Here is a 22,913-nt window from a genome sequence, read left to right as displayed (position 1 = left end):
TATTTTAATTTCTGCACAGTGTGTGGCGCCGAGAATAATAAAGGAGTGTGATGAGGAAGAGGTTGTTGACAAGTGAGACAACCCGTTGCCATATTATTTGTGTATCTTGTGGCAAAGATTGTACCATCACCCATTGCACCATGACGTCAAAAGGAAGGTGTGCCTATTTCTTATATAGTTAGATGACTTGGCTGATGATTCTAAATCCACAAAGTAGGTCGGGTGAGATTCACTCTCCATTGCTCTAAGTAGTAATGGAGAAATTATTATGTCGGTGTACAGTGCATGTACCGAACTAGTTCTGGATTATTGAATATGATGGGTCGCACCGGGATAGGACGGTCCGAATTCGTTTCAGTAGATGTGCCGGGTTCACCGAATAATTTATCGATAATGCGTGTCAAACGATATTCCAGGGTTTTACACGCACATTTCAAGTAGCTCGAGCATTTATTAGGAGAAAAAAATAGCAGATTGGGTATAAACTGTTCGTACTTATATCTTATATTGTCAAAATATGTTCGCTCAAATGAATAAATGCAGTATAAGATTTCCTATGACCTTACGTGTACTCGGAAATGAGAAAAAAACGCGGCATCAAAAGTTAGAATGTGCCCAAAAAAAAATTAAAAATTAAAGATGACTTTGGATTCGATCTCTCTCTCTCTCCCTATCTCCTTAATTTGGCTAACACATACCGTTCAGCCATCTGCATACCGCTAAACGAAATGGATAAAATCCAGAATAAATAAATAAAAAATCACTGCGGAACATGCTAATAACATCAGGCTATTTCGAATACCCACTCGCAATCCGATCCGATCCGATCCGATCGCTCTTCGGCACGACCCTCTCGTCAACCGCTCCCGCCACCTCCATCGTAATCAATACCTAACAGCTCACGTCTGAATCCGGGGGGGGGGGGGGCAACGACCGGTTCCACGGACTGGCGAGGCGGCCCCCTCATCCGAACACAGAGATGCTAATCGGAATCCGCCGAAAGCCCCCCTCCAAAAACAGGGGGGGGGGGGGGGGGGACACGTTTAAAGAATGGGAGATCTGGTGATAACAATAGTAACAACAACAATAGCTCAAAAAAAAACCAAATCGTACCGGTTCGCGATGGGCGGGCGGGCGGGCGGGAGCCGCCACCATCCGCGACCCCACTTATGGTAGAGACGGGGGGGGGGTGGGGAAAGGCGGAGAGATAATTCGGAGAAATCATTGAAATTGGGAAGGGGAATTAATTGGCCCTGCCCCTTTTTCCCGTATCCACGCGACACCACCAACCAACCCCCGCACGTCCACTGTTTCCCCAGGAACCAAACGAGATAGATGCAAGAGATAAGGAAAACAGAAACAAAAAACATGTAATAATGTCCCTTCAGCCACCACCCAAAAAAAAAAAAAAAAACAACAACAACAACAACAAAAAGACGTGATAATGTCCAAAGCTGTAATTTCGATGTTGTTATTCCCGCCTGTTTTTCGTGGGGGGGGGGGGGGGTTGGTGGTGGTGGTGGATGATTTGGTGGGTGCGGGGAGAAATTAAAAATATGAACTGGATAAAACAAAGACGCGTGAAGAATCTCTAAAGCAGCGGGACCCGCCGTGAGGAGCAGCAGATATATCAATCGCATCGCCGGGACGAAGGGGCCGGGGGGAAGGGGGAGGGGGCCTAGAATAGTAATTTGGCTCGACCCCCCACCGTTTCGGGCGCTTGGTTTCCATCAACTTGCGCTTGAGGTGCGGGCCCCGCCCCTCCCGCCTCTTCTAGAGAACACCACCCCCCCCCCCCCACCGGGGATGGTCGGGAATTCCGCAACTCCCCCCGTGCTCTTCCGATACCTGAGACGGCTAAATATCTGACACACACTGATATAAGTTCGAAATTTTTTTTTTTGGAAATTTATATCATGATGAATAAATTTAGAGTTTCTAGTGATGCGATCTAGTGATACAAAAAACAAATTTTGGAATATTTATGTGATAATAAATATAATTTGAAATTTTTTGTGATATTAATCTTTATTCAAATAAATAACAAAACTAATTTTATTTCCCCTATGCGATGAGAAGAGAGGAGAACAATTCTATGTAGTTGCAATCCCTAGGGGTAAGAGACTCTTCAGGGTATGCCGAGGTTTTTACCTAGAATCTGAAACCTTTCATATCGGAACCAATATCCCGATTTTTGGAACTTGAAATCTATCATGTCGGAACCGATTTTTCCGATTTTTTGAATCTGAAACCTACCATGCATATCTTAGAACCCTAAACCTACCCTATCAATCGGTTCTAGGTTCGGTTCTAAAACGGTCTACCAGGGAACCGGCCAATTTCTACTTCTTCTTCTTGCTTTCTTGTTTCATTTTTAATTAAGCAAAACGTAAGTAAAAGCAACAACAAAAATCCCCGTTTATCAATAGCAAACAATCCATAAAAGATAACACGTGTCAAACAAAAAGAAACAATACAAAATTCAAAACACTTAACCACGGTTCATCGGTTCTCTGTCCAGTTCTTCTATTTTCGATTCCCGATTCATTTCTTACCCGGGGAACCGTAAACCAAACAATTCCTATGGTCGTCATCATAATACCGGTAACTACGGAAACTTGTAACCAAACCAGTTCCTATGGTCGGTTCGATTTAGTTCCCAGAACCCATACTCACCCCTAGTATTCTCTGATGATCCGTGAGAATATTTTAACTAGGGGTCAGTCGGCTATGTTGTTTCGGGACACCGTGGTAGAGTGATAACCTGTCCCGATTGCATTTGGTTCGTGGATCTATCGATGACGAGCACGCGCTGTCCACGCATTTTCAGAGCGAGCGTATCTCGCGGGCAGTGGAAAGTAATACTTGAACATGGAATTGAGTGAAAAGGAGGCGCCGATGTTTAAGCATGTGATGGTTTGGATCGATAACATGCGTTCCCCTCCGTGAATTGTCCCTAAGTTGTCCCTAAATGGCAAAGACTGGAACAAAGTTTTGTCCCCGTGATCAATTGCAGCAAGTATTAACAGGGATCGAGCTCAAGGGTTTTGTTAGACCATCATATCGATCGCCACTTCATTTATAACCATACGGATCCGGGGCGCGATCCGACCGGAACGAGGGTCGAACGAATCAAGGAGAGTTCGCAATTCCCCCCCCCCCCCTTTTTTTGGGGCAACATTTCGGCATACGAATTGTCTATCGAGTTTTCCGCACTTAAAACAAGAATTCCGATCGGAACGCGGGGCTCAGTTCCGGAGGGCGGGTCTTTTCCGTGGTCACTTCGAACACGACCGACGAACTTCCGCCTTCTCTAATGGGCTCGGCAGCTCAACCTCGTCATTTTCCTACCGTCTTCCGAATCTTACTTTCCGTTTTCGCTTTGTCGGGACGAATCACACCCGTAGACAAATTCACAAGTAGGAACAATTATTGCGCCTCCCCTTCCCCCCCGCGTCGATCGGGGAGGAGGCTACATCCGGGGACGTACCGAGGGTTCGTGCACGAACGATGATCATTTTTGGTGACAAAACAAAACAACGAGAGAGACAGAGAGCAGATAATGTTGGAGCAGGTGGGTAATGGGGGAGGGAGAGAGAGAGAGAGAGAGAGATGCTGATGATAATGACGACGATGATGATGTTGAGTGTTGGGAGCAAAGAGACGGGATGGGGGGAATACTGAGGTTCGAACCTAGCCGATAAAGACAAAATTGGTAGGGGGGGGAGTTTGAGAGGACGAATCGAACCGTGCCAGGTCAGGGTCAGATTTATGGGAGGGGGGTTTCCTTCCTTCCTTCCTTCCTTCCTTCCATGTTGTGGGCTGATGATTCCTCCCCCCTCCCTCATCCATCTGTCCTTCGAGTTTATCCATCTGGGCGAGGGACCCGCGCGACCCATCCTAGTGGATAATCTTTGCGAAGCTATAGCTAGAGAGAGAGAGAGAGAGAGAGAGAATACCGCTTTGAAAGAGGGAATACCACCCTCGGTTTGTTGCGATTGGGTGGGCGATGGCATATGGGAAGGGGGAGCGACGGCGAGTGATGGAGCCACGGATCTTGGACGAGCGAGAGGAGTTCATAAGCCCTTTCCTTTTTGTTTGGTTTCGGCCTTCTGGTGGCAGCGGATGGCGGAGAATATTATTAGACTATGCGATTGGATGGCATGCGGTAAAAAGGTCGGGAGAGAGAGGCCATGCTGGAGAGCAGCAAAGAGCTTTAACGAGCTGCTCAAGGGGGGATGCACTTTGCCAAATGCACGGTCAAGAAGTCATGTGAACCCCCCGTCCCGTCCCAATCAACTTGCTCGCTCGGGGACCCCACCCTCCCCCACTCCTCCTCATGCTTCCGCCTCCCCGCCCTTAATTATCGAAATGCCATTTTCCTTTCGAAAAACAAAATGCACGTCCTCACGCGCATTCGGAATGCTCGAAACCGACCGGAAATGTATAAACCTCGCCCCCACCCCCCTAATCCCTTTGAAATGATACCGCGTCGAGCCCGATGAAAAATGGCGACCGGGGTTTTCCTGATCGTGGGGTCACGGTTTAGAGGCGTGTGAACGGGGTTTGGGGAAGTAGAGTGTGTGCAAGCGATCGTCGGATCAGAACGCGCCCGATGTCCCACGTGCTCTGAAATATGGGGAAGTGAATGCGCAATAGAACTACCGAGAGAGGATATAAAGGGAAACTGCATTTATGATTCGAGCTCTCCACTTACGCCATAGGCATCAAGAAAACTTCTCAATTGGGTTGCCAGGAATTTTATGGAGAGATCTGCCGAAATATCTAAAAACTTAAGTTCACAATTGGCGGTCGAGTATACCACAAGCTACCTACTTAAGGTGGGCTTCTTCGCCCTGAATGAAATAAGCGAAAGAGTGTGGTATTATGAATAACTCGATGTGCATCAGGACCAAATGCTAGTTATCTTTATTTTAGCCATAGTGGACAGAGTGATTTGAAAAGTGCCAGACACATGTTGTGCGAAAAAAAAACATAGATAGATGGATGCTAGTTAGGTACATCAAATTGGTTCATAATGTGGTTTGTTCTAGATAACAAGATGGACTTCGAATAACGATTTGAATAATCGAGATGTATTCAACATTCAGAATTAGTGCTTAAACAGCATGCTAATTGTTTATATCAATCTTACTGTAGCTCAAGATCATTGGAAGATGAAATTCTGCGAGTCTACACTCTCTGTCTCTCTCTCTCTCACTAGCCCCATGAATCTTCCTGGTACCTGCCTTACACATACCCTTCCCCCATGGAGTTGACCCACACACAACTACATCCCCATATCTCCCATTTATATCACACACACACGCGCGCGCGCGCAAAAATAAAACAAAAAATACTAATTTAACTAACTTTATTTCCTTCAAACACGAACACATGAAACTTAAAAATGTCGCCTCTTCCCCAGCCCCCGTCTCTCTATATATATACTCCCCACATTCCTAGCTTTCCACCAAGCCAAAGTTTTTCATTCGTTCGTCTATCAATCAATCCATCTCTCTTTCTCTCAACTAAGACAGAACCATTACTCAACCGAACTCGCGCAGCAATGGATGGCATCAGCTGCACCGACGAGAGCACCACCAGCAGCGACTCCCCCTCCATCTCCCCGCCCCTCCGTTTGCCCCCCGCCAAGCCCTCCCCGCCCCCTCCGGGGAGCCTGTGCCGCGTCGGCAGCGGGGCCAGCGCCGTCCTCGACCCCGCGCCGGACGGCGGCGCCGAGGCCGAGTCCCACAAGAAGCTCCCCTCCTCCAAGTACAAGGGCGTCGTCCCCCAGCCCAACGGCCGCTGGGGCGCCCAAATCTACGAGAAGCACCAGCGCGTCTGGCTCGGCACCTTCAACGAGGAGGGGGACGCCGCCCGCGCCTACGACATCGCCGCCCAGCGCTTCCGCGGCCGCGACGCCGTCTCCAACTTCAAGCCCGAGGGCGCCGAGGACCCCGCCGAGGCCGCCTTCCTGGCCAAACACTCCAAGGCCGAGATTGTCGACATGCTGCGCAAGCACACGTACCGCGACGAGCTCGATCAGAGCAAGCGGAGCTACGCGGGCTCCGCCGCGGAGCGGGCCGGGTACGGGCCCGGCCTGACGGAGGGGGCGGCGGCGGCCCGGGAGCAGCTGTTCGAGAAGGCCGTGACGCCGAGCGACGTGGGGAAGCTGAACCGGCTGGTGATCCCGAAGCAGCACGCGGAGAAGCACTTCCCGCTGCCGGGCGGACCGGCGGCGACGCTCAAGGGCGTGCTGCTCAACTTCGAGGACGTCGGCGGGAAGGTCTGGCGGTTCCGGTATTCGTACTGGAACAGCAGCCAGAGCTACGTGCTCACGAAGGGCTGGAGCCGGTTCGTGAAGGAGAAGAGCCTGAAGGCCGGCGACACCGTCTGCTTCCAGCGGTCGGCCGGGCCGGAGAAGCAGCTCTACATCGACTTCAAGCCGCGGAGCAAGTCGCCGGCGGGCCTGGCCGCGCAGCCCGTGCAGATGGTGAGGCTGTTCGGGGTGAACATAATGGAAGTACCCTATTGCGGTGGGAAGAGAATGAGGGATGTGGACTTGCTGTCGTTCGAGTGTAGGAAGAAGCAGCAGATGGTGGTTGGTGCTTTGTAGCATCATCTACATCTTTCCATCTTCGATCTTTTTTCGTTGAATTTCTTGCTTTAGGTTTTGAATTTTTTTTTCTCCCTAGCTGTTGCCATGGCTTGTGAATTATGTTGAGGGGAAAGAGATGGGGTTATGTTGTAGATCCACATCAATTGTATATTCTTACAGGATAGATGTTGGAGCGGCAAAAAAGAAGAAAAAGCTAAAAAAAAAATTAAGTGCAACGAAGGAAAAAGTTACTGGAAAATAGAAATAATCAAACGGTGAGGTTACTCCGTTTTAACGTGCGAGCTTTGCAGAATTCTTCTTTCTCTCTCTTTTTAAATTCAATCTTTTCTTGGTTCCAACTTGATGATTTAAGTGATCATGAGTTGTCTGTATCGTGCTCCTCCTGTTTGGGAGAGAAAAATTGATTCTCGTTTTGGCACGACATCCAACTTGCTTCCTCACTTACTTTAGTTTTTGCCATGTTGAGCAAAATGCAGATGTTGCTTTCTAGAAATATCTGGTCGGTAAGAAACCACTTACTTTTTGGCTATCTCCGTGACTTGCGAGTTCCCACCCCTTCTCCCGAAGTTTCTCTTCAGACGTAATAATTCTAAAGTCGTTCTAGTATACTCTACTTGTTCGCCGGTCAGGAATTGGGGTACGGTCGGTTCGCCGGGAGGATCGCCCTCCCGGTTTGATTTTGGCTGTCTTTCGAATCGCAGCCGCAGTCCAAGTTGCGGCACTAGTTCCGGCAAGTGGGAGAAGCGAGGCAGCTATACCCGGGATTAATCAAGAGGATAGCAATGTCGGTACCGATTGACTGTGGATACTAAGTCTAGGATTATGTCTAGATGATTGGATCCAAATTCAATACACGACATTTGAACAATCAACCATGCATGACTTTCGATACTTGATAAAGAGATTGATTATTGGATTTTTCCTAACAATTAGACCCGTATAAAAAGGAAAACAAACTCGAGAAAGAATTGAAATGGGTCTTGACTTCGTCGTCTCTTAATCACATACACTATCAGCGTTTCACGACATCAAATTTATATGTATGTATAAAAAAGAGGAGGTAAAGCGAAAATTAAAAAAAAAAAAAGGTTCAGAAGATTAATATGTCGACCATGGATGGTTTGGAACCAGTGGCGCAGCTTGAGAAGCACGAGGGATCAAAATGCTTTTTGAGATGGACAAGTTCCCTTTTGCTTCCCATTGTTAATTCCATTACAGAACATTGCGGTTGTCCTCTGTTTTTCTTTTGGTTAGTGACAAAACGTTTCGACTTTAAATTTTATTCGCACGTAACGTTTCGATTCGGTTCACGTTAGCGCTGGCACCTTTTCCTGTGGCAGACGAGTGCAAACGGAATTCGACGATGGGTTTTGGAAACTGTAGGTAGTATCTGCTGTTGCAGAGTGGAGGGTATGACCTACTTAAGCGTTTTCTTTTTCCCTCTATTTTTGGTTCATCTTTAGTCATTTGTTAGGTCGTCTTCCATAGTACGACAAGTTTCTTTTTTTGGTCTAGCATAGTACGACAAGTTACCAGACGAGAAATAAGAGGGATAATTATCCAAAAAAAATTTACACCTATTGTACGAAAACAAATCCACTCATAAATCTTTCAATTATGTCAATTTAGTCGTAAATCTTTTGATGATTTGCCAATTTAGTCATAAACCTGTTATTTAGATATGTGGCCGAAAGGACCATGGATATGAAGCGCGAGTTGAGCAAAAACGCAGGCGCATCCTCAGTTGTGGGTTAATGGGTAAAAAGGAATTATAGCGCAAACCATTTGTTTAAAAGAATTTGTTATCCGCCACGAAAGGATCGAGCTGAATCTGACATCGACACCAGCAGCAATATTGCGGGCGAGCTGTGGTATATGGTCTAGTATGCACTCTCTGTATGGTCAAAAGTCAGATCGCTAATCAAACATTAAACAATCGAAAAGTTTGTTTATCGATGTTAGGGTCATTTTGACGAGGTTTTGAGAATGATTAAGCTTATTATATATTCCAAACCTTTGATATCAAGAATAGTCTAGATGCTAATAATTATAATCACTAAGCTGGACGGGTCAAATCTTGCCGTTGCACCTCAATATTCTACTCGAAGTTGTCTCATGATGATCTGCATGTGTGCGTGTGTATATGTATACTTCTTTCGATGCATGCGTGCATGTATCTGCGTAGATTAAGTTCATGCAACGTCCCCCCTCAACTGGGCTCTAGCCGATGATGGCCTCGAGATATCTCACGTGTCTGAGGCCCAAAAGAAATTTTGTTTTTTAGACATACTCTAGCATGGACATCGACAATGACGATCCCATGTGATGAGGCTTGAGAATAGCATCTCCCATCTTGCGAAATACTAAACTTTGGTGACCAAGAGTAAAATTTAGTTAAGAAATAGTTACGCCTGTCAAAATGGATTATAAACCCATCTTTTAACCCATATTTGATGGGCTGGGTTATTATATAGGTTAGTTATATTCAATAAATTGGTCGTAAACGATAGGACCTAAAATAATATAGGTGTTAAATGGATTTACAACTTACTTAGACTCAACAAACCTCCATGATTCACTTTTCACTTTCTCGCTCTTCACTCGATCTCACGCTTACTCGCTCCGCCCTATCGCCTTAGTTTGGGTATGAGTTTTTCTATATTGGATTACATATAAAAATATTTTAGCAATATGGGTAAATCGGATATGAGTTAGGTATGGGTTAGTTTTCCTTTTTCTGTTGGGATTTAGGAGCATTGCTGTATTAACTTTCATGCTCCGGCTTAAGTTTACCGATATCTTTGTCCGGTCGAAGACAGCACATCCCATCTGCGACGAATTTCTTTTAAGTCATGGGCAGGCTTGGACAAGGCTCTTCGCCTCCGCCGAGGCCAGGATTAGTACCGGGCCCGCGGTTTCTCCGAAGGCCCCGTTCGAGCCCGCCTCAGTCCGCCCATCGGGCAGGTCCTTCTTCCCGCGACCGAGCCGACAAAGAGCGAGCTCGACACGAACCTGCACCATTCCCCTTCTTCTTTTCCCTCAACAAACCCGAAACGTCAATAAGGGTCGAGCATGGACGGGCGAGCTCGTCGCCGCAGCTCCACCGGTATCGCCTCATATAGCTTAACACTTGGGAAAATCCAATCCCCGTTCCCAAACCAAAGGGGCCCGTAGTGAAAGGTCTACGGCCCAGCATTCGTATTCAGGCCCGGCCCACTCATCGAGCTCGATGTTATCGCAATTCACAAATCCATATCTCTCTCTCTCTCTGCGGATCGGAGTTTCATCTACACGGTCCAAGCTTTTCACTTGGCGCACAGAGAGTGGAAGAGAGAGGGAGGGAGAGAGAGAGAGAGAGAGAGAGAGATGGCGGTTGTTGACTCCGTCGCGCGCTCGGCGTCTCCGCGACCCTCGTCTTCTTCCTCGCCATCGTCGAAGTCTTCCCTCTTCGCCGGGTCGCCGCTCGCTTTCTTGCCCGCTCGCGTTTCTGGTTCGTGTCCTACAGCTCTGCTTCTTTGCTTTTCGTAGTTTTTTTTTTTTTTTCTTTCGTTTGCCCAGCTGTTTTGAACCTGAGGAACGAGGTGAAAATGAAACGCTGCCGCTGTGCTGCTGCTGCTTGCTGGCCTTGTTTAAGCGATGCGAAGGGTCCTGCTAAGTCGATGATGCTTGATTAGGAGTTATTTGGATGAATTTGGGGTCGCTAGAGCACTGTCGTTCGAGCTTTGTGTGCGCGGGAGTTTGGTGCTGGTAAAGCTGCTAGTATTTGGTATGACGACGCCTTTTTTCTATTCGCATTTTCAGTAAAGCAGACGTGTCCGAACAGGCGGCTGGTGATCGTTTCCAAGAAGATATCTGGCTTGGAAGAGGCCATGAGAATCAGGAGGTACCTTTACATACATGAGAATGAGGACACCCTCTTGGCATCAAGTGTGTGCTGTATGAGTGTATGTGGTAACAAGGGAGGGACAAAGCCAATTTATTAGCAGACATTGGGTTTCCGCTCGATGTGGATTGGCATTTTCATATAAGTCGTTTGTCTGTCTCGAAGATTTGTCCATTACGCCGAAAGCGTTAGTTGTTCTGACCCTAATTCGGATTCCCTTTCCCTGTGAAGGTCCACTTAAAATGGTGACATGCCCGGCGCGATAGGGCTGCCAGCACCTTAGCCGAGTGATTATTTGTTAAAACTCTCTGAAAATGTCTTGTCCAATCTATATCTGTGATTCTGGTAAAATTAAATTCGATATTTAAACCAAACATGATGACTGCCTCTGCCAGCATTTAACGCACAGAACCGGAGATCGTTAGGAATAAGGATTGTTCTAAAGTGATTCGCTTGGGGAGGATGATTTCTTGCTCTTAGAAGTTACCTTTTCACTCTGTCTCAATATTTTTTCTCTCCTTACTGCTGATTTATGGTTATTTTGCACTGATATCAGTCTGTTATTATGAAAACCCCAGAGAACGCGAACTTCAAAGCACAAAAAAGTTCAAAAGAAGGCCACCTTTAAGGCGTGGAAGGGTATCTCCGCCTCTTCCTGTGCCTGACCACATACCAAAGCCTCCTTATTTCGGTTCACCATTGCTTCCAGAGCTTGCTAGTGAATATCAAATTCACGATTCTGACGGCATTGCTCACATGAGAGCTGCGTGTGAGCTTGCTGCGCGTGTTCTTGATTATGCAGGGAAGTTGGTTAAGGTGAGATTATGCTTTATGAGAGAAGTTTCTGCTTTGGAATTTAGAAATATACTACCAGAATGTAGAAATATACTGGTACGAGTTGACAAAGAAACCAATGATGTTCTAATATAACAACTTTATATGCTGTATAGTTCTTCAATTTCAGCAAATTTGTGACCTTCTCTTAATTTTTTGCCACTGTTTTTGTCAACTCGAGCAGTCTTTCCTTTAGGTCTCAAAACTTTAATGCAGATTTACATGTGTATTGTGGCCTCAGTCTAAGTACTTGGAGTGAAAGGTTATCTTCTGGTGATGGAAACACATGCTCTTTCTTGTGTTTGAATTTTCCGAATTAGGGTAGTAAAGGAAATAATGGATTGTACCTATGGCATTTGAAGTTGACACAAGTGGAACTAGGACGACAAGTAGCAATAACTGCCATTATACCAAATGAAACATACTGAAATTCGCATCTGAAAGAAATATGAGACTTCATGTTGTAATGTTTATTTTTGCTCTTTTTTCAGGGTAATTTTGCGCTTAACTTTGCTTTAATTTTGTTAGCCATCAGTGACAACAGATGAAATAGATAAAGCAGTGCACCAGATGATTATTGAAGCCGGTGCTTATCCTTCTCCTCTTGGCTATGGAGGATTTCCCAAAAGTGTATGCACATCAGTTAATGAATGCATGTGCCACGGAATACCAGATTCTCGTCAACTACAGGTCTGTGTTCGCTCATAGTTCTCAGTTAAGAAGCCTATTATTTTCTTTTCAATAATAACAATCTTATGCAGGACGGTGACATTATAAACATCGACGTGACTGTCTACTTAAATGTAAGTGTTTGTCAATCAATTATTGGCTCAATGTTGTACTTAATACAAGTAACTTACAAAGTCATTGTAGTCTTGTTACTCTCGTATGCCTAGATCTGAATTTATATAACTAGCTATTATTGGAGGATAATATAGTGTGTCTAGAGGAAGTCAATGTAAGTTTTCTTAATTATCTACGCCATCTTTCTCTTTCAGAGATGCACACTCCGCCCACACCTGCAGACAGAAGGTGGATCTGTGCATTCTAATTAACAGCTCAGCTTTTAATGATTGTTTGTTTGAATATTTTTACAGTCGCTTGAAAGTAAGAAAAAAGACGTGTCAATGTCATATGTTGATGAAGGAAGATAATAATGACATTCAAATTTAAACCAGTTTATAGACAAGCAAGGGCATGTCTTGTCCTCGTTGATTCTAAGACATGGGCTATCATGTTTGATTGAAATTACTTAAGTTCATGCTGTTATGTTTCAATAGTGGTCCCCTCCCCTCCTCCCCCTCCTGTCCATGTTTATTTGCCTGGGTCATGGTCTGCAATTTGGTTAGTCTAATTGGACTTTATTCTCGTGACGTGGTCAGCGTCAAGTTCCCTTAACCAAAGCTAAAACTTCAGTACAATAGTGGAGTGCATTGTCTTCTCTGATGCAATTCTCTCTATATCTGTTAGGGTTATCATGGAGACACATCAAAGACATTTCTCTGTGGGAATGTCAGTGATGCACTTAAAAACCTCGTGAAGGTGAAAATTTGCTTACAGTTTCGTCTGGTATAGCTATTTCTTCCTGTCGATCTCCTATAGAATTCACACTGTGCTTGTCATGGTAGGTTACTGAAGAGTGCATGGAAAGAGGCATAGCAGTTTGCAAAGATGGTGCAAGTTTTAAGAAAATTGGAAAGAGAATAAGGTTTGTTTCAGCTTCTTTACAAATGTTGGTCAGGAATTTCTTTGTAAATTTTGTCCATGTCGGCTCATTTCGGATGCTTGATTTTTGTATTGAGGATTGGCTTTAGAAGATGTAAATTGAAAAATAGAGAAATTCATTGGCTCAGTTGCAAGTATAGTGGCAACAAAGTTGCATGTCTTTTGGGTCACAAGTTTATCCTACAACTTACCAGTTAGCTATATTACAGTTTCTGCCTAATTGCAGTCTTACAGCATAAAATTTATAGATAACTTCAGGAAAGTTCCTTAGGTTTGCTGTATAAAAAAAAAATGCTGATTAGTTTAATTTAATACTTAAATATAGTAATCGTGTGTATTCACTATATTGGATGCTGGACTAATTTGCTCACTAAAATTCAGATCTTATTTGCATGGAACTATGAGTAGTTTGATTATTCTAGTATGGAACCATATGCATCTCAGTCAGTTTAAATCTAGTAGAACCTTGATGTTCTCCACGATCAAGATCCACAAACAATACTACGGCAGGAGTTGCTTTAATGTCACAAAAAACGTAAACTCTTGACAGATCTAGAAAAACAACTTGATCGAGATAAATTTGAAAGTCGACTATACTTTTTCTTTGTCGTAGTTTCATTTGGAGAAATGGGATAAGGCTAGAAAGGTGTAGGCTATGTGTGAGCAGAAACACTGCACAAAACGATGAAATGATCTCAAACTGCCAGTCTCTTTTAATATCACATTTTAAACTAGTTAACTTCCATCTTTGTTTGAACATAATTACCTTCTTAACTGAAGAATTTTTCTAGATTATCATGTGACGAGAAGTTTGATGTTCTTTTCTACTTAGTTTTCAGTCGCTACTTGTTATTATTAAGAGGATATGGGCACCAGAGTTTCTTTAGACTGCATTTACAATTTGAGAAGAATCAAAAGAAGTGTTGGTTCAATTTGCATGGGATAGAACATTTGTCGCTGAGCAGTTTTAGCTGATAGAGACTACAATCTCAGAGCCTGTCTTGTGGGTTATTCTGCCGCTGTTTACATTTGTGCCATTGTTTAATAAATAGCCTCGTTATTTCTTTCGGGGAATAGTTGTCTGAATGTTTAATCTGTCTTTATGCCTCCAGTGAGCATGCCGAGAAATATGGTTACGGAGTGGTCGAGCGGTTTGTTGGGCACGGAGTAGGAACCATATTTCATTCTCAGCCAATCATTTATCATCATCGTAAGTTCTTCCCTAATGTCCTTATTTACTCACCTCATTATTGAATTAGGAAAACCTAGACTGGTGAAAGTAGAACGAGCTCGAATTGCCATGGCATTACCACTTTATACAAGATTGTGCCAACCAGCATCGAGAGATTGTACGTAACGTACGATACAAAATTTGAAACCCAAACTCGGTCACTTTCCTCAACATTTCATGTATGATCGGGCAGGAAATGAAGAGCCTGGAACCATGGTCGAGGGACAGACATTCACAATCGGTGAGCTCCTTGCCATATTTCCTGAGAAACTCTTGAGAACCTGTGATTTGCATGTCGCTCAAAGTTAGCTGAAACTTTTTCTCGCATTTGCCTTCGACAATAACCGTGAAATGCACGTGCGCAGAACCGATCCTTTCATTGGGAAGCATAGAGTGCAGAACGTGGCCGGACAATTGGACAACTCTCACGGCGGACGGCGGCCCCGCCGCACAGTTCGAACACACCATTTTGATCACTAGAACCGGAGCTGAAATCCTGACCCAGTGTTGAGAAACATCATGTTGACCCTCATTTGTTTTTTTGTGGGGGTATTAGCACAAGTTCATTTTCGCTCTGTGTAGCTCAAGCAAAGTGTACAGAAAAGTTCCCTAAAGGCTGCAAATGCTTAATGATGTCCAATTCTGTGTCATTTAGATTTCATTTCGATTCATTTTGGTATTTCTTTGCCAAAACCCGAACTTTTGTAAATGGACCTTCTTCCCCAGATCAAAATCTTAGTTGGGTTTAAATCCGATTTAATGGCGTGCCACCTCCAGGTTTAAGAACGGGGCGAGGCCGTGCCGGTCTTCCTATTGGTAGGAGCGGGTGAAGTAGGACCCACGGGAAGCGCGAGGTGAGGAAAAGGGGCCCAAAGAATCAGGCTCGGCTCGGCTCGGCTCGGCGCTTTGATGGGGCGCAAACGGGGACGTCTCGCGACGCGGCGTGGGCACGCGGTGCACTGCACGCTCCCTGGATTCCGAACGGCTTGGCTCTTGTCCGTGCGCGGGGGTTCCCGACCGAACACCCAAAGCATATTCGGTTTGCTTCGGACAAAGGTGGGCTGGTGCTTCAATGACGTGTATTCCTTTTCGATATTTCATGGACTCTTTTATTTATTTATTTATATTTATTTTTTCTAAGTTTTACTTTTTAATGCCGATAATTTTCACGGCGGCCCTTTCGCACGATATGTACAAGACACGTGATCGAGAGCATTCGAGTTGAGCTTAATCCCATCTATACGCCAATGGTAACATCTGGAGTCGTTAGAGATAGACCCACTCAACTAATTTATGGCACGCTTAAACTTAAATGCATCTAATTGACAAGTTATCGAGATACTCAAGTTCACTTGACATGCTTGCATTTATTTCAGCAATGTTGATGTGTGTTTTAATACGTTTTCATACATTTATAGGAAAAAGTACCAAAAAAAGAATCATAAACCTATTGCATTGGTATTAATTTAGTCCTAAGCATTTATATTAGACCAATTTAATCCTAAGCCTTTTCATATTGGTATCAATTCAATCAATCCGACTAATTTAGGCCAGAAATTATTGATGTGGACGCCAGCGGTCCTACGTGATACAGTCGGCGTTGACATAAAATTTTTTAATAATTTTTTGATCTTTTTTTTCCTTTTTTTCTTTCCCTTTTCTTTTTGGCAATGACTTGTCACTGGCCACAGGCCATCGCCAACGAGGCCAACCCTCGTCGATCTTGCGGCCCTCACCGGGCCTCACCCTAGCTTGGGCAAGGGCCACCCGTGCTGATCTTGCGAGGTTGGCCCTATCGGGCCTCGTCCTTCCTTGGGCGAGAGCCACCCTCGCAGATCTTACAAGGTTGGCACCTGCTAGGCCTCGTCAGCGCTCACCCTCGCTAGTCATGGCATGTGGCCGGTGACCAATCACTACCAAAAAGAAAAGGGACATAAAAATTATTTAAAAAATCAAAAAAATTATTAAAATTGCCCGCGTTAGCGCTAGCAATTCGGCCTGTCCGTACCACATAGGACTACCTGTGTTTACGTCAATGATTTTCGGCCTAAATTGTTCAAATGGACTGAATTGGAACTAATATGAAAATATGAAAATATTTAGGATTAAATTGGTCTAATTAAAAGGTTTAGGACTAAATCAAAATCATGAATGCAATAAATTTAGGAATTTTTTGGTACCCCTCCCTACATTTATATATACTAGTAAATCTACATTTTAAATTATCTTGACGTGTCGCTAATTCAATAATCGTATTGCATTCGAATTCCAAAAATATATATTATCCAGTTAATGAACATTTAATTCTCATGTTAAATTTGGGAGAACATGTTAACTGTAAGATTTTGTAGGACCACCACCAACTATTCTAAAAGCTTAAGCTATTAGATGAAGGTGTAGTTTAATATTTAGTTATTCTAACACTATCCTTCACGCTTAGTCTGGTCTTTTTGTCTAGTACTAAGCTGAATATATTTAATTGGGGAGGCAAATAGGGCCTAGAAAGATTTAAACTCGTGACTTTTTGCTCTTATACCATGTAAGATTTTGTGAGATCACCGTCAACTGCTCTAAAAGATTATTATGATATTCATTACCCGACACATGTAGCAAAAAGATACGAATCGACAACCCTACCGTGCATATGATTAGACCACCTCTTGGTCCCCGTTATTCACATGTACCGTGGCTATTCCCTTCGAGACGCTATTGTTGGAATTCCACTCCGACTAGGAAATGATGTTTGGAACCACACGCCACCCGTTCGTTCAAAGGTAGGCAGGCCTTCATCGCCATCGTCAGCCAATACAGGTGCGCCATCGCACAAAAGACACGAAGAGGCATTATTTCCCCCGTACAAGTTCGACCTCTCCTCTCGACGTCTTGTTGGTGACTTCGTGGGAGTACGATCTGCTTCGCTGAGTCACGCCCCCCAATAAAAGGAAATCAACAGAATCTCCTTCGCTCGATCTCATCAAAGTCTTCGATCCTTAATCGCATAGTTCGCGCTTCTAGAGTTTGGAATTTTGCGAAAGTAGACAAAGGCGCGCATGATTCCAGTATCCTCAAGAGACAAGACGCGCGCGAACAAGACACATCGTGGCATTTAACGTGATGCGGGTAATCTCGTCGGATCAGCAGCCACGGGTTTCGAACGAGACAACCATCGTAGAGGTCTTCTAAGATACTCTCGCCAACTTTTTCACAACCAACAAGCGAAAGGGGGAAATTGCGCGACCCTCTGGAAGCTCGGTCGATTGCCAAAAGACAACGGACCCAATTGGAATGTTCTATAAACGATCCTTTTTGGTCCTTGGTGGAAAATCCAATTCGCTTTCGATGCGTGCCGCAAGTAGCCAGTCTAGAAGATGGCGCGCGTGAAGGAATCGAGGGGGATGGGGATCGAGGGCCACGAAGCGATCAAGCATATCCTGAAAAAGATACGAAAGCAACACAATACGACCGGTTCCTGCGTCGCATTGTGTTATTTTAGACGGGTTTTACGTTTTTTTTTTTTTGTTCCTATCTCTCTTTTTGGTGAGCTATGTGTTCATTTTTGGCTTATTTTCTCAATTTTATCGTAAGCTTAATCTCACTCCCTAACTTATCATCGTATGGGCGTCCGTACACATCAATGAAAACTGAAACCATTCGATGACTATCACGTGGATCTTTCATTTTTTTTTTTTTTGTAATCTAGGGGCACGATTATAATTAGATGGCTACTTGGAGGGAAACTGGCATGGCGAACTATCACGATGGCCCCCGCTTAAGTCTGAGTTCCCCAGGGGCAAGAATCGAATTCACGACCCTTGATTCATGAGCCGAAAGCATGAAAAATGCCCTTGCCACTTCATCGACCCCAGAGCGGGTGGACCTCTATTTTAGCAAGTTTAATTTGGCCATATCACTCGGTAGAGACATTGCAAACATTATTTAGATCGAGTGAGGGATACATGGCATAAAGAGGTTTTAAGATATTGACCGTTTATAAATATATAGTTTATTTTAACATCGAGGGCTTAAGGTTTTGGAAAAGGTCCCAAAGCAAGTCTCGACCTCGCCGCTGATGAAATTCAGGCGCCGAAAACCATACCCGGGCAATTACCAAAATATTCCACATGGGAGTCGCATTAGGTTTCCGACAATTGAATTCCACCATCGGCGAGCTCGAGACCTGATTTGGGGCTTTTTTTGTTCTTTTTAAACCTTAATCCTCAATTACCCAAAATAAAACTCTAGATGCTCAATTAAACAATGACCCAAACCTCAAGTCACGTTCCCGCACTTACCCTAATCAAGAGACTTAGAAAATAGGCCATATTTTCCTTCATTCCTCTTCCAATCAAATTTTTGACCGTCGCGTTTGTTCTTCAGTTAAGTTTGCACGCGGGCAATGTCCAAATTCGCAATCCCACCCATTAAGTGCCGAATTTCCCTGGAGAGAGCATTAACTTTTGGCTTTCACACAGTCGTTGTTGGTTCGAAACTTTTGAAACGCGAAAAAGAAGAAAGAAAAAGGAACACCTCTTTCTACGCACGGTAGAAAAACTGGCACCCAGTAAGCTGTTGTCGTCGTCCCACTTTTGACGTTAGAAAACGGGCATGGTGGGAAGCAGTTCCTTCCCATCAAAAGATTAGAAGAAAACATACCCATTCGACGCAGAAGATGGCCGAACTGGTGTTCTTTCTATTTTTATTTTTTTTTTGGGAACAAATTACGTTAATAGTTAGCTCAAGAATCGGTTGAGTCGTCCTCATTAACCAAAGAAAATCACACGTTTCCGGGGGATCGTTTCGATCCGGCCCGAGGGAATTGCCGTTGCGCAGTCCAGCGTCGTGCCCGCCTGAACGCACGACCAGTCAAACGCCCGAAACGAAACGACCAAATCTGGGATGATCTCTGAAGTCGAAATTAACACGGTGGGGGTGCAAAAGACCGGCGGATCGGTAGCGATAACCGTGGAGGGAACTGCTCAGGGTCGTGGACGGATCAAGAAGCGTCGTTTCATCTTTGATCTTATCCCCAAGATAAGGGACAGAGAGGGACAGAGAGGGACAGAGAGAGATGATGATGGCGACGTCAGAACTTGCAGACCCCACAAGGATGAAACGACGAAGGGCGAATCACACCCTCGACTGGAATATTCATCCCCCTTCCTTCCTTCTCTCTCTCTCTCCGTGACAAATGATAAAGTAAAGTTTCTCTCTCCTCCTCCTCCTCCTCCTCCTCCGTTTCTTTCTTCGCATTTGAAATGATGCATAATGCAATGATAATGAAATGGAACCACCCCTCTCCCTCTCTCTCTCTCTCTCTCTCTCTCTCTCTGGGGCTCTGGGGAAACCGCCTTCTCTCCCGTCAGAGATTCTTTGTTTTGTTATGCGACGCCCCGACCCCGATGCCTCGCTCTCCACCATCCGATCCCTCTCTCTCTCTCTCTCTCTCTCTCGCTCGCTCTAGGAAGAGAGCGACCGGAAACAAGAAAAGAAAAACAACGATAAAACGATAATAGGAAAAGAAAAATCGTATTCTCGGACACGGGGGTAGAGTCATATTCCGTTTCTTGATTCTATTTAGATCCCATATTCTCACCCCCCCCCCCCCTCTCCCCACACCCTTCCCTTTCCCCTTGTTCGGATCTCTCTATGCGCGCCTCGCAGCAAGCTCCATATAACCCTCCCCTGTCCTTCCAGACTCATCAGAGAGAGAGAGAGAGCGACCCATAAACAGTAGAAAGGGAGAGAGAGAGAAGGAGGAGGAAAGAGAAGGGGAGATAGGGGAGGCATGAATAATAGTCATCATCAGTTCCAGAAAATGCAGAGCCACATGGAAGCTTTGGAGGAAGAGAAGCGCAAGATACAAGTCTTCCAGCGCGAGCTCCCTCTTTGCTTGGAGCTTGTGAACCAAGGTACTGATCGGGTTTCCGTTACGCCCCCCCACCCCGGGGAACTCTTTCTTTCGAGTCTTTCTTGCTTTTTTAGATGAAGGGGATGATGGAAAAAGGCTGGATCTTTCGTTCTGGGTGTTGGCAGCGATCGAGTCGTGCAGGCAGCAGTTATCTGGGACGACCACGGAGTACATGCAGGGAGGCCAATCCCAGTGTTCCGACCAAACTTCGACTGATGGTCCGGTTTTGGAGGAATTCATTCCTATCAAGAGAATTTGCTCGGCTTCTGATGATGAAGAAGAAGAAGAAGAAGAAGAAGAAGAAGATGAGCAACATTCGCACAAGAAGCCTAAGAGCGACAACGCCACTGATAAAAAGAAATCTGACTGGCTCAGATCTGCTCAGCTGTGGAATCAGACCACCCCAGGTCCCCCTCTTCAACAGGTAAGGCAGAAGAAAAGAACCCATCTTCTCGGGAAAAAAAATAATTTTCGGGATAAAAAAAAAAGAAAGAACAAGGAAATGATTTTTTCGGTTTCTGGTTTTCATGGGATTTTCGGTTCTGGTCTGAAATGCAGGAGTCTACACCGAGAAGGGTATCGGTGGTGGAGGTGACGAGAAATGGCGGGGCTTTTCAGCCTTTCCTTAGAGAAAACAAGAGTCCCGTGAAGACCACCAGTCAAGATAATGATCATCAGAACAAAATCAACCAATCTCTGGTCGAATTACGTTCGCCGGTCCCGGCTGCCGCCACGAGCTCGACGGCGGACACCACGAAGTGCAACGGCAACGGAAGCAGGAAGGAGGACAAGGAAGGGCAGGCTCAGAGGAAGCAACGGCGGTGCTGGTCGCCGGAGCTGCACCGGCGGTTCTTGCAAGCCCTTCAACAGCTTGGTGGTTCACATGGTATGTCACTATATTTACCCAATTCTAAAAAAGAAAAAAGAATTCAGCTGAAACTAGATCAGTTCGATCTCTAGCCCATTCTTTTTTTGTACCTGGGGTTCTCAATTCCCACCGATTAGAACGTGCATTTGCACCAGGGGGAGGATCTGATTGGATAGCGTTTGTTCTTTTGTTTTGGCAGCTGCAACCCCGAAGCAGATCAGGGATCTGATGAAGGTGGATGGGCTTACTAACGACGAAGTCAAAAGCCATTTGCAGGTTCGTTGGATTGGCTAAGTTTAGCACATCTCCTCGTTCCCTTTTGATTGATCATGGAATATTCGGATTCCTTGTTTGTCTCTTTCCTGCGCCTTCCCTTCTCCCCGGTTTACTGTTGCAACTTAGTGGCTGGCTAGCTCCAATTTGAAGGGCAATATTCACCATTTCATTACGTATTAAAAAAAAAAAATCCAATCTTTGATCTGATAAGATCGAGATCGTTTCTTGAACTCCCTAATCTAAGCCACACCACACCACACCACACCAGTTAGAGAACATTCAACGAGAATCTGCAGGGAAAAAGGGGAGGCGAATTTGTGCTTAGCTTGATAGGCAAGTCATCACAAAAGCAATTCCCGTTAAAGACTTTCCTATTGTTAGAAGTAAAGGTGCCCTTTTTTTTTTTTGTCTTTCCGCTTTGGTTTTGTTTTAGAAAGGAAGAGATTCCAGACGCGACAACGTTTAATGTTCCATTGTCATCTTACATCAAGTCCGCTGTTTTCTGGGTCTCCTTCAGAAATACCGGCTGCACACCAGAAGGCCGAGCCCGACCATCCAGCACAACAGCAACCCTCAAGCCCCTCAGTTCGTGGTGGTGGGGGGCATATGGGTCCCGCCGCCGGAGTACGCGGCGGTGGCCGCCGCCGCCGCCTCCACGACGACCACGTCCGGGGAGGCGCCGAAGCCCGCCGCCGCCGCCGCCGCCCCGGCCGGGGTCTACTCGCCGCTGGCGATGGCGCCGCAGCAGCAGAGGAACCCATCCAAGGACCGCTCGCCGTCGCATTCGGAAGGGAGAGGGAGCCACAGCGCCGGGGATGCGCATTCTAAATCGCCGTCTACGGCTTCTTCCACTCATACCGCCGCGTCTTCTCCTGTGGATTGATTTCGATTCTTTCCTTCTTGTCTTAGTGCAGAGAGTGAACCCAAAAAAAAATAAGAAAAAGTTTTGTAAAAAATAATGTCAAAACTGAGGAAGTGTTAAATGTTATAGATGTCGAGAAATTTTTTTTCTTAAAAATGTTAATATGAACAATAAGCATTTTCCCAATTTCAAGTGATTTAGGCTCCGTTCGTTTGGCGGAAAATATTCTCCTTTTGAAAAATATTTTCACGGAAGTCATTTTCCTGAAAAATGTTTTCCCGGAACATAATTTTCCGGTATTCGACGATCAATATGAAAAAGTTTCGGAAAATATTTTTCGCCGGCGACCGGCGGCGGCCGGAGGCAGCGTCCGGCGACGATAGCGGCGGCCGGCGATCGACAATGGCGGCGGCGGCCACGGATAACGGCCGGCGATGATCGACGGCTAACGTCCGGCGAGCACGCGAAGGCCGGGCGATCGACGGGCCAACGTCCGGCGATCGCCGGCGGCGGGCGGCTGGCGGCGGCGGCCGGGCGACCGGCGGCCGTGGCATGCGTTACTGACCGCGCCTGCTTTAGCGACCACTGGGCGTCACGCGGCGGCCGGCAACCTTAGCGAAGAAGAAGAAGCTCCGGAAAATGATTTCCGCTTTTGAAGAAGCGAAAGTTATTTTCCGTAGACTTAGGCTATTTTAAGAGGGGGG

At 45.5% G+C, this 22,913-nt stretch overlaps 3 protein-coding genes across 4 annotated transcripts; all 3 read left to right on the top strand.

The window, feature by feature from the left end:
* The first annotated feature begins 5,569 nt into the window (after positions 1-5,569).
* On the top strand, positions 5,570-6,896 carry LOC115672171 (AP2/ERF and B3 domain-containing transcription repressor TEM1-like). The gene has a single exon (XM_030593944.2). It carries the CDS (start codon positions 5,570-5,572, stop codon positions 6,617-6,619), a length of 1,050 nt encoding a protein of 349 aa, XP_030449804.1. The 3' UTR covers positions 6,620-6,896.
* A 3,031-nt stretch (positions 6,897-9,927) lies between these two features.
* Positions 9,928-15,045, top strand: LOC115672540 (methionine aminopeptidase 1B, chloroplastic). Of its 2 annotated transcripts, XM_030594349.2 has the most exons (10): positions 9,928-10,112; positions 10,424-10,505; positions 11,084-11,321; positions 11,868-12,029; positions 12,101-12,142; positions 12,810-12,881; positions 12,968-13,047; positions 14,177-14,274; positions 14,489-14,536; positions 14,661-15,045. In XM_030594349.2, the coding sequence occupies exons 1-10, from the start codon at positions 9,989-9,991 to the stop codon at positions 14,804-14,806; spliced, it is 1,092 nt and encodes a 363-aa protein (XP_030450209.1). In that variant the 5' UTR covers positions 9,928-9,988; the 3' UTR covers positions 14,807-15,045. The 2 variants fall into 2 exon arrangements, with proteins under 2 accessions (XP_030450209.1, XP_056164908.1); XM_056308933.1 differs by lacking the exon at positions 12,101-12,142.
* A 4,514-nt stretch (positions 15,046-19,559) lies between these two features.
* LOC115670289 (transcription factor HHO2-like) lies at positions 19,560-22,290 on the top strand. The gene is made up of 5 exons (XM_030591527.2): positions 19,560-20,204; positions 20,329-20,627; positions 20,762-21,089; positions 21,271-21,347; positions 21,865-22,290. The coding sequence occupies exons 1-5, from the start codon at positions 20,081-20,083 to the stop codon at positions 22,228-22,230; spliced, it is 1,194 nt and encodes a 397-aa protein (XP_030447387.2). The 5' UTR covers positions 19,560-20,080; the 3' UTR covers positions 22,231-22,290.
* The last annotated feature ends 623 nt before the right edge of the window (positions 22,291-22,913 follow it).

This window comes from Syzygium oleosum, unplaced genomic scaffold, assembly GCF_021117445.2.
Source record: "Syzygium oleosum isolate NSW1041296 unplaced genomic scaffold, Sole_v2.1 Sole_v2.02, whole genome shotgun sequence".
Lineage (NCBI taxonomy): Eukaryota > Viridiplantae > Streptophyta > Magnoliopsida > Myrtales > Myrtaceae > Syzygium > Syzygium oleosum.
The sequence above is the reverse complement of the archived record's forward strand: the minus strand, read 5'-3'. Positions and strand labels throughout refer to the sequence as shown.